Below are 12,172 nucleotides of genomic sequence, written 5' to 3'. Positions count from 1 at the left end.
AGAGAGAGAGAGAGAGAGAGAGATGAGGCCAGGAATAAGTGTCAGAAAGATGTGATGCCCAAAATCAAACTGCTAGTGCTGGCCTTGAAGGCAGAGAGGACACCAGGAGCCAAGGAATGCAGGCAGCCTCTAGAAGCTGGAAAAGAGAAGGGATGGATTCTCCCCTAGAGCCTCCAGAAAGAATCCAGTCTTTGAATCTAGCCATGTTGGATTTCTGGCCTACTGGATGGTAAGATAATGAATTTGTATTGTTTTAAGCCACTGAGTTGTGGTAATTTGTTACAGTAGCAATAGAAAATGAATACTAAGGACCAAACACAGTTACATGTAAAGGGTACAAAATTTAGACACATTTTAATCTGAAATTTAAATTAAAAGAAATGTAAAAATTTTAAAATAAAGTTAGTTTTCATGTATCTTTTAAAAATTAACAAGATGTTTATTAAACATTTAATATTATAAAATTTATCTAACAATGAAAAGGAAACATGCAAATTACAATAAATGTAAAATTTTTTAAATTACAGTTTTGAATTATTTTATTTTTTATACATTTAATAGAACCTTAAGTATTTTCATAAGTTTTTGCACTTCTTACGTTCACCTTTCATCTAAGTGCCAGAAGGCCAATCACAATCAATATACACAAATTTAAGGCTAATATGAAATGTGCAATATTGCAAAATGTTCTTAAAAACTATGTTGAATTTAAAAAACTGATCTAATTCATTAGTACCTCTGGAACTGAGATTTGGAATATGAAGAGAAGCAGGAAAATAGATGCATGGCACTCCTGGGAAGCTATATTTCATTATGCAAGTATCTATTGCATTTCTTTATCTGAGAGGAAGGATTTGACAAGTTAATTAATTTGTCTTTTTTCTAACCTAAGCACTTCTGCCATTCATACACTCCCCACCTTAATCAGTGTTTGTCTCTGATTTCAACAGTGGTACTATCCACAAACTTGCACAGAATTCAGTGTGTTTCTCTTTTGTTTTGAAGTCATAAAGCAAGAGATACGGAGAGGCATTTTGGGGGGCCCAAATGATGTGAATAGTGAAATCAGATGTTTATGGTTGTGGGTGCGTGGTGCTGCTCCTGAGCTTTGGACAGAGGCCCCTGTGTGTTCTTGGATAAATGCATTTGTGTAGGTCTGTGATATGCCAGGCCCTCTAGGGCACAGGGCACAGAGGAGTGACGCCTTCTGTCTGGGCTTAAGGGCACTATTGAAACACCTAATACGCCATCAGATCTTTCAGTCCACGAAGAGTAGTCTCCAGCTTAGTGTGCTGAAAGAGTGTTTTCTTCAGGGTTGAGTTGTGTTACAAACGGCCCCCGTTTAATTACCTTCGGATCAGAGATGGCAGGCTCCAGAAAGAGTGAGAGGCAGCATGTAAGAAAACTCATTTCCTTGTACCAGCGAGCGTGACTCTCTTTGCTGATAGTCTCCGGTATTGCATTACTTGGGCTTTGCCCTATTGGCTCCAGATCCTTATGATTGAATATTCTTCCTCCCCTGACTTTCACAATACAGTCATTCTTTAATTTCTCCCTCCAATGCTGCACATTGGGCCTTTGCAGAGCTCTGCTGCATGGCTGCTGCCTTGGCTTTCCCAGACATGTCCCTGTGCCCCAGGCTGCCCTCACTCCTTGACAGCTGGCCCACACCTCACTGGATTTACTTCCTTATTATGTTGCGCTTGTTTTCTCTGATTTGAGAAGCAAGGGAGTCCCAAGAAGATCTTTGAGAGCTAAATTTTAGTTCTAGATTTCTCACCCCATCATGGATACAAAAGTGGATATTAAAGGTTTCTATAGCAAAAGGGAAAGGAAAGTACCGTCCATAAGCAAGACCCCACCTGGGAGTTTTAGAGGAAACAATCAAGCGTAATCACTAACCCTGCTCCTTGAAGATCAGTGATCTTATTACCACTTATAATGAAGTCATATTTTATTATCTAGCAGTGATTTCAACAGGACTTGGTGATATTATAAGAATGAAATAGGAGGATTATTCAGATATCATAGGATCTGCAGCAGTGTGACTGCAGATCAACCATTAGTAAGTGCCTCTTATTTTGAAGGCCCTGTTGGTGCCACCGGTCTCTGCACTAAATTTGCATACTCTAACCACACCTCACCTTTGCACAGTAAGAGGGACACTTTGTGCCTTGCAGAACGTTTCTAGGAAGATCCCTCTCAGTAAGCAAAGGAAACGCTTCCTCTAGACTGCTTCTCTGTTGATTCCCTCAGAAGAGGCCTGCAGAGCGAAGGCTGACCTGCCCTGGGCCTCCAAAGCTGGGCTGCAGGCGGGCCTTCAGCTCCGTGCTCTCACCCTCTGAGGGGTTTAGGAAAGGAGGCATGACACTCTCAGACCCTGGAAGAGCACCGCAGAGGGCTCCTAATAACTATTCATATTCCCAAGCAGTAACTGACAATCGCACAAAATAAGTGGAGTAGAAGGCTTCCCAAAAGTGAAAAAGGAACCAGTGAACGAGAACTTCCTCTTTAAAAAAAAAAAAAAAAAAAAAAAAATTATTTTAATAAAATCAGAGTTCTGCAATTTCTCATTTCTTTTTTTTTTGGTTCCTTTTCCTGTCTTACAACCTTATTAATATAACCATAGCCTGAAATTCTAAGATTGTTTTTAAAATGCACTTAAAACATGTTGAACTGGGGTAAGTGGATACTATCTGCCAAGCCTTGTTTCCTTGGCTCTTCAACAGCTGAGGCCCTTTGATCCACGTCTGTGGACTCAGCCCTGGGCCCTGCCCCCAGTTTCCAAGAGTAGTGACCTTTTTGAAGACAGGATTATTGTTTTTTCCATGTTTAAAAAATAAAGTCTAGCACAGTGGTTCTCAGCCCTAGTTGAATGTGAAATACAGTAAGGAGCTTTTACTAAATATCAGTGCCTTAGATCCATCCAGACCAATTAAATGAGAAGCTTTGGGGTTGGGACCAGGGAGTCTGTGGAGTTGTATTTTTTGGGGGAATACTTTTTTTGTTTTTTTATTATAGTACACATACAATATTATATTAGATTCAGATGTACAACATAATGATTAGACATTTATATGACTTATGAGGTGATCCCCCCGATAAATCTAGTACCTGTCTGACACCATATATAGTTATTACCATATTATTGACTATATTCCCTATGCTGTACTTTACATCCCCATGACTGTTTTATAACTACCAATTTGTACTTCTTAATCCCTTCACCTTTTTTACCCATTCCCCCAAACTCCCTTCCTTTTTGCCAACCATCAAAATGTTCTCTATATCTATGAGTTTGTTTCTGTTTTGTTTGTTCATTTATTTTGTTCTTTAGATTCCACATATAAGTGAAATTATATGGCATTTATCTTTTTCTGTCTGACTTATTCCACTTAGCACAATACCCTCCAGGTTCATCCATGTTGTTGCAGATGACAAGATTTAATTCTTTTTTATGGCTGAGTAATTTCCATTACATATTATGTACTGCTTTTTTTTTTTATCTGTTCATACATTGATGGACACCCAAGTTGCCTCCATATCTTGGCTATTATAAATAATGTTGCAATGAACATATGAATGCACATATCTCTTTGAAGTAGTGTTTTGGGTTTCTTTGAATAAATACCCAGAAGTGGGATTTCAGGGGTCTTCTTTGTCTCTTGTTGTAGTTTTTGTTTTAAAGTTTATTTTGTTTGGTATAAATATTGCTATCCCATCTTTTGGTTTGTTTTCATTTTCATGAAATATAATTTTCCCTCCCTTTACTTTCAGTCTGTGTGTCTTTCAATCTGAAGTGAGTCTCTTGTAGGCAGCGTATGTAAAAGTCTTGTTTTTTCATCCATTCAGCCACTCCGTCTTTTGATTGGAGCATTTAATACATTTACATTTAAAGTAATTGTTGATAAGTATGTAGTTAACGTCATTTTATTATTCATACACATATATATATATTTTTTGTTGTTTTGTTTTGTTGTTGATGTTGTTGTTTTCATCTTTAAAAAGTCCCCCTAACATTTCTTGTAATACTGGTTTGGTGGTGATGAACTCCTTTAGATTTTTCTTGTCTGGGAAGCTCTTTATCTGTCCTTCGATTCTGACCGATAGCTTTGCTGGGTACAGTAATCGAGGTTGTAGGTCCTGCTTTTCATCACTTTGAATATTCCATGCCAATCCCTTCTGGCCTGCAAAGTTTCTGTTGAGAAATCACCTGACAGTTTTATGGGAGCTCCCTTGTGGGTAACTAACTGCCTTTCTCTTGCTGCTTTTAGGATTCTCTCTTTGTCTAACCTTTGCCATTTTAATTATGACGTGTGGGCTTCTTTGGATTCAACTAGTTTGGGATTCTCTGCACTTCTTGGGCTTGTATATCTATTTCCTTCCTCAGGTTAGGTAAGTTTTTAATCATTATTTCCTGAAATATGAGTAGGTTCAGGAAATAATGATTACAATCTTCCATAACCTGATGAAGGAAATAGATATACAAGCCCAAGAAGTGCAGAGAATCCCAAACTAGTTGAATCTCTTGCTCTCTCTCTTCTCCTTCTGGTACCCCTATGATGTGGATGTTGGTATGCTTGATGTTGTCCCAGAGGCCCCTTAAACTATCCTCATTATTTTTTAAAATTATTTTTTTCTTTTTGCTGTTCTGATTGGGTGTTTTGTGCTACTTTATCTTTTATTTTCATTTATTTATTTATTTATTTATTTATTTATTTATTTATTTATTTATTTATTTATTTATTTCAGGGTGCCCTTTCTTTCTTTCTTTCTTTCTTTCTTTCTTTCTTTCTTTCTTTCTTTCTTTCTTTCTTTCTTTTTTAATTAGTTTCATGTGTACACCACAAAGTAATAGTTAGACATTCATCATTTATATCCCTCACACAGTGATTACCCCCTGCCCCCTATCTACTATCCCTCTGACCGCGCACACAACCATTACATTTCCACTGTCTCTATTCCTAATGCTGTACTCTGCTTCTTGTAACTATATATAAAATTGTAGTTGACATTCATTATTGTTCAGCTTCAGCTTCAGGTGTACACTGCAGTGATCAGGCATCTACATCATCACTGAGGTGGTCTCCCTAATGAGACACGTGTCCATCGGATACCCTACAAAATCTTTGCAACATTATTGATTACATTCCCCAAATTGACTTTCGTATCCCTGTGGCAATCTTGTGGTTACCAATTGTGCTTTCTAATCCTCTCACCTTCCCCCTTATCCTCACTCCTCCCATCTAGCAAACCTCAACTTTTCCTCTATGTCTCTGAGATTGTTTCTGGTTAGTTCATTCATTTATTCTTTTCTTTAGATTCCACATATAAGTGAGATCATATGGTATTTGTCTTTCTCTGTCTGACTCTTTTCACTTAACATGTTCTCTAGGTCCATCCATATTGTTGCAAATGGTAAGATTTCATTCTTCTTTATGGCTGCGTAATACTGCATTGTATAAATGTACCAGAATTTCTTAATCCAGTTGTCTATCAATGGGCATTTCAGTTGTTTCCATGTCTTGGCTATTGTGTATAGTGCTGCAATAAACATAGGGGCATTTTTTTTTTAATTAGAGTTTTGGATTTCTCCATAGAGATACCTAGGAGTGGAATTGCTGGGTCATAAAGTAGTTCCATTTTCAAGTTTTTGAGATACTTCCATACTATTTTCCATAGTATGCACCAATCTGCAATCCCACCAACAGTGCACAAGGGTTGCCTTTTCTCCACATCCTCACCAGCACTTGTTGTTTGTTGATTTATTGATGATAATCATTTTGACTGGGGTGAGGTGGTGTCTCATTGTGGTTTTTATTTGCATTTCTCTAATGATTAGTGAGGTTGAACATTTTTTCATATCTCTGCTTGCCATCTGTATGTTCTCTAGAAAAATGTCTCTTCATGTCCTCTGCCCATTTTTCAATTGGGTTGTTTGTTTTTTGGGAGTTGATTTGACTAAGTTTCTAATAAATTTTGGATATTGACCCCTTATCAGATATATCATTGGAAAATATCTTCTCCCATTCAGTAGGATTCCTTTTTATTGATGGTTTCCTTTGCTGTGAAAAAACTTTTTAGTTTTATGTAATCCCACATGTTTTTCTCTTCCCTTGCCCGAGGGGATATATCAGTAAAAATCTTACTCTGGGTAATGTCTGTAAAATTTCTTCCTATATTTTCTTCTAGGTATTTTATGGTTTCAGATCTTACATTTAAGTCTTTAATCCATTTTGAATTTATTTTTGTATATGGTGTAAGGAGGTGGTCCAGCTTCATTTTCTTGCATGTGTCTCTCCAGATTTCCCAGCACCATTTATTGAATAGACTGTCTTTACCCCATCGTACATTCTTGCTTCCATTGTCATAGATTAAATGACCATATAGGCATGGATTTACTTCTGGACTCTCTATTCTGTTCCATTGATGTATGTGTCTGTTTTTATGCCAGTACCATGCTGTTTTGATTACTGTATGTGCTACTTTATCTTTTAAATCACTGATTTGATTCTCTGCTTTATCTAATCTACTGTTGATTCCCTCTAATATATTCTTTATTTCAGTTACTGTATCCTTCATTTCCAACTGGTTCTTTTTTATGTTTTCTATCTCCATTTTTATGTTTCATATCTCTGTTCTCACAGAGATCATTGAGCATCCTTATCACTAGTGTTTTATGCTCTGCGTCTGGTAGATTGCTTGTCTCTATTTTGTTCTTTTTCTGGAATTCTGTTCTTTTGGGGCATGTTTCTTTGTCTCCCCATTTTGCCTCTTTGTGTTTGTTTATGTACTAGGTAGCTCTGCTATGTTTCCCAATAGAATGGCCTTATATAGTAGCTGTCCTGTGGGGCCCAGTGGCACAGTCTCCCTGGTTACTTGAGCCAGGTGCTGCGGTGTGTCCCTTGTTTCGGTTGTGTTTGCCCTCCCGTTGTTCTTGAGCCTTGATTGCTGTTTGCATGTCATTGAGAGGAATTGACCTTTGGACTGATTGGTTATGAGGACTGGCTGTGACTGCAGTGCATGAGCTGCTGTGCAGGAGCTGCTCCTATGGGACAGGATTTGCTTTAGCAGGGCTCTGGTGCCTGCCCAGACCTCCCAGGGTATGTGATCTGTGAAGATGGCTTGGTAGTGTGCCAGCACAGTCTGACCACTAAGCCTGCTGGCCTTGAGGCCTCCTGGGAGGGGCTCTGGTACAGGCCAAGTTCAGCCACAGCCTGTGCCCTGCCTGGAGCCATGTGGCATGAGCCACAAAGCAATCCACAGAGAGCCACCACCTATGCTGGGCTTGGAGAGAGGCCAAGCCAAACTAAGGCTGGCTGCTGCTAATTCCAGGCTTAGGGTTGCTCAACAAGAGGTACAGGGCACACCAGGCTGTCTGTTGGGGTTTGTGAACCTTTGAAAGATTTTAGGAAAGTCTGTAGCATGAGCCAAGAAAGGCCATTTGTATGAAAAAGCCACTGGAAGCGGCTTGTGTGGGCCCACAAGTTGGTAGGACAGGGTTTCAGAGAACCACCAGGGCAGGTGAAGTGTGTTAGCCGGGTTGATGGAGACTCAGCTATGGTATCTGCCTGTGTCTGAATGCTGGGAGATGGGAGGGCTCAACAAAGGAACAGTGGTTTCTGCAAGCAATTCTGTTTGGGAGAAAGTTGCCCCTCCAGCTTTTGTTCTGAAGCCATACAATTCAGTTTCTCCATGTATGAGCATATGTTCCCAGCACCTTTCAGGTTGCTACCCCAGTGCTGGAGCTCAGAGCAATGAGTCCATCAGCAAAAGTCTGTGCACAGCCCTTTTGAGAGGAATGCCTGGGATTCCAGCCTCCTTCTGTCTCACTCAGTCGCAATCTTCTCTGGTTTTCACAGCCAGAAGTTGTGGGGACTTCTCTTCCCGGCGCTGGAACCCTGGCCTCAAGAGCCTGATGTGGGGCTGGGACCCCTTGTTCCTCAGTGGGGACTTCTTCAGCCAAGATATATCTCCCTATTTTTAACTGCCACATGTGGGTATGGGGACAACCGGTTCTGCATCTCTGTCCCTCCTACCAGTCTCGACATGGCTTCTAATGCATATCCTTAGTTATAGGACTTTTGTTCAGCTGGACTTCAGGCAATTCTCAGTGATGGTTATTGTTCTATAGTTTAGTTGTATGGTTGTCATATTTCTTTTGTCCCCTTTTGTCAGGAAGAGTTTCTTGTCTTTCCTTGACTTTAATGATGGCATTACTTTTCTATGCTACATAAAATATTTCCACACATTTAGCAGCTTGAAACAACACATATTTATTATGTCAGTTTCTGGAGGTCAGGTGTCCAGACATGGCTTAGCCGGATTCTCTGCTTCCGGTCTGACTAGGCTTTAATCCACGTGTCAGCCAGTGCTTTTGCCTCATCATAGGCTTGACTGGGCCGTGATTTGCTTCTTAGCTCCCACAGATTGTTGGCAAAATTCATTTTCTTGATGCTGCAGAACCGAGGACTCAGTTTATTGCTGGAAACCACCCTTAGCTCCTGCATTTCATTGCCATGTGGGCTTCTCCAACAGGACCACTTATTTCATGGAAGCTTACTTCTTCAAGGACAGTGAGGCTAAGTCTAACACCTCTGCTAGCAAGATGGAGTCTTACATATATCATAAAGTAATTATGGGAGTGATATAATTGGCAAAGGGAGTGATCTTTGCCATACCCTTTTGGTCCTGCCCAAGCTCAAGGGATAGGATTACACAAAGGCATAAATACCAAGGAACATGGGTTATTGGTATTTACCTTAGGGTTTGTCTGCCACAATGACCTTGATGCTTTTGAAGGTTACCTTGTAGACTCTTCCTCATTTGGGTTTATATAGAATGTTCCTCAATTTGGGGTTGTCTGATATTTCCTATGGTTATAGTCAAGTTAAGAATATTTTCCCAGAATATTACAGACATTGAATTGTTCTCATTACATCATATCTGGTGGCTCATTATTTTAGTTTGCCCCATTCTTTATGTTTACTTTGATCATTGGAATTAAATGATATCTGCTAGGACTTCTCCAGTGTAACATTATTCTTTTCCCTTTTGTAATTAATAGGTGTTTCATGGAGAGGTACTTAAAAACTATGTAAATATCCCATTCCTCATCACAATTTTAATCAATTTATGTATTCAATGTGAACTTATGGTTTCCTATTTCATTCAATGGGTTATAATCCATTACTATAATTATTTATTTCAATGCTCAAATTATCCCATATCTATCCATTGGAAACCACTTCAAAATGGCTTCTGTGTTCTTTTGACATATCCCTACTATTCTTCCCCCCCCCGCCCCCCGCACTATTCTTTAAGCACTTCCCTACTTGAGCAATAAGATCCTCTAGGCTCATGTACTTTCCTTGTGCTGAAATCACCCATTATTCCAAGGAACCCTGGACCAGTGGAGAAAGGTATCTAAAAGTCAAGATCTGGAGACTAGTTGTTTTTTTTTTTTTTTTTTTTTATGAGAAAAAAATTTATTTATGAAAATCTTAAGCAGTACAAAACTCAGAAGCTCCACTTAGGTGCAACAAACATGGAAATGATACTAAGCAATGCTAGTCTTTCCCATAAATTGAATAAGATTTAAGTTTGACAGAGCATAGTAATCCTTAAAGCAGCACTCCTCAAATTGCAGTATAGCCCTGTGTATTTTTAAATAAGCAAGGATGGAATGAGCTATGGTTTTTAAGAATCTATTGAGTGACGGATGGCAATTACATGAAGTGATCTGAACAAAGGTGCACATAAGCTTGAGCACAACACTTCACTTAAGTGAAATACTGATGCCATAATCGACCCATATGGCCCACAGATTCACTAAGACTACTAGATTCTCTAGAGGATGAAGTGACGGTTTTTCCCAGCTTACCGTGTTCATAATACGTTATTGTTCAATTTCTACTAAAGCCTGTGATACAACTAGCTACCATCAGGCTTTTGCCTAGAAGAGAACTGCAGTTTTGTTCATGTTAGCGCCAGCAGAGGAAATTTGACATTAAAAATTTGGTCCAAAATCTATAGAAAACTGAATTGTACAGGGACTTAGGTTAAAAATGTTTTGCAGAATTTGTGAGCTTTAAGGTAATAACATCTTTTCAGAGTAGCATGTGAAGAACCTACCAACACTATACATTATAAACAAAGTTAAGAGCAGAAAAAGATCTCGACTAAAGTGGGGAGGACAGTGTGAAAATATTTACAAAATAAAAGGTTCAGAATAAAGGAATATTTACAGAATGCTAAAAAGCTATTAATCTGCAGTCATAACGAGGCCCCTCTGAGCTCCCAAAACCTTTGCTTTCTTCTCCTTTTGTGCTTGCTCATGTTTCTTCCGTTGCTCCTCCCTGGTCTGGCGATAAGGCTGTTTGTAAGTTTTCTTACGGAAGCTAACTCTGTTTACATGCTCGTTATTTTCTTTAGATGATCCCCATGGTTTCAGTTTTCCTTTGTGTGGCTCATAGCTGAGGGGACGAGACAGACTTACTTTGAGATCAAACACTGGTTTCCTATGGGAGACTGGAGTCTTTGCTTCTTCAGCCGTCAACTTGAAAGGGGTAGCAACTGCAACAGAATCTCCCTTTGTGGTCTTTAACTTGTGTGTCCCAAGAACAGCCTAGTCTTTTGGGGTACTTCCAGGTACGGTCACATGTGGACTTTCTGGCCGGAGTCTTGGTTAGTGAACGCTTATGCTCATTATCTTTAGTAGTGGCTGAAAATCTGACATTCATTTTAGTTGCCGAGAGAGTGGAGCGCTTGACCGCCCCCTTCACACACGAGGTTCTCCGACCTGCAGCGCCCCGCGACTGGCCTTGAGAGCACCGCTGGCTTGTGGGGGTACAAGCCACAGAGAGTCTTCCTTGGACACCAACTGGAGTTGCCACCATTCCCTTCCTGACGGACTGCTTCTTCAGTTCATTAAGTAAATTGTGTTGTTCAAAATGTTTCTTTTTTTCTCTCAATATATTGAACAATGGACTCCATGTCCTTAAAACGAGCCTCATGCAGCTTCTTAAAGTTTGGAGTAGTGCTTGCAGTTCTTTTAATTTTTCTAGATTTGGAATATCCATCTGTGTAGAGAAACTTCTTTCTTTCTGAAGGTACCTTTGAATCTTCATTACCTCCTTGGCTCTCATCTGGTGGGGAAGGAACTTCTGCAGCAGTTTTGAGGCCCTGGTTTTCCCACATTTCTTGATTCTGGAACTCAGCTGGATCCCTTGTTTGTACTTCTGAATGTTCCTGCAATTTTGACACAGGTGGTGGCTTGTTTTCAGTTTGCACACTTCCATTCATCTGAGAGTCAGGATTCCTGTGGACGGTCTTGCGCCTTCTCATTTTGGTGATGTGGCCGGCCGGCTCCCCCTCAGCTTGTTCCTGGATGCTAACATGCATCTCAGTCTCATCACAAGAGGATGCAGAAGTTTGACTTTCATCCTGATTCTCGTTTTCTTTTCTTGCTTCCTGTTTAAGATGGGCTTTCAAGGCTTTTAACAACTTGTCTGCCCTCAGGTTAGCCCGTATGCCTAGACTCTTGGCTAAGCTCTGCAGGTCACTGTACTGGAAGGAGTCCAGCTCCTCCAGGGAGGGGACGGTCATCGCGATCCGCAATCCAGGCAACCCACGCAGATGGTATAGATCCTGCAACCTCAGCAGGGCAGTTCAAAACTCTGAAGCTAGTTGTTCTTTTTGATATTGGGGTATTGCTGTTCTGAGGTCCTCTCAGTGGACAGAGCTAGGGAATATTTGTCTGTTTGTCTGTCTATCCTCACATTTACATCTATATTTCCATATCTGTCTATATTAAAAATCTTGAGTTCACACCTTTACCTTCAATTTCAACCCAATACTACAAAGTTTATTCAATTTTTTTTTCCCTTTTGTGTATTTGTAACTCCCTTTTCCAACAGTGAAAAACCTGGCTCCCATTTTATTAGATTAGTTGCCCTATATGTAACCCTTCTTCCACTGCTGCTGCAGTCTCCCATGAGACTATTCTGCTTACACTACCCAGACTCTGACGTCCCTTGCTGTTTTGCCATTAACCATCAACAAACCCCTTAAACCTCTAGCTATGGGCACCCGCCTCAACTTCCCTGGGCTTCAACAATCTGGTATGAGCCTCATCACTGTGCCAATCTTCCTTGCTTTTCTTAGACTCTGA

At 40.1% G+C, this 12,172-nt stretch overlaps 1 protein-coding gene across 1 annotated transcript; it reads right to left on the bottom strand.

The window, feature by feature from the left end:
* Window positions 1-10,264: 10,264 nt before the first annotated feature.
* LOC308504495 (nucleolar and spindle-associated protein 1-like) lies at window positions 10,265-11,607 on the bottom strand (the record flags this gene model as incomplete). The annotated part of the gene is given in 4 exon segments (XM_081065227.1): window positions 10,265-10,627; window positions 10,631-10,667; window positions 10,669-10,964; window positions 10,966-11,607. Coding segments are annotated over 4 exon segments (1,338 nt in total).
* Between the last annotated feature and the right edge of the window lie 565 nt (window positions 11,608-12,172).

Source organism: Rhinolophus hipposideros (assembly GCF_964194185.1).
Source record: "Rhinolophus hipposideros genome assembly, chromosome: 11".
NCBI classification, from domain to species: Eukaryota; Metazoa; Chordata; class Mammalia; order Chiroptera; family Rhinolophidae; genus Rhinolophus; species Rhinolophus hipposideros.
This window is presented reverse-complemented; position numbering and strand designations above follow the sequence as displayed.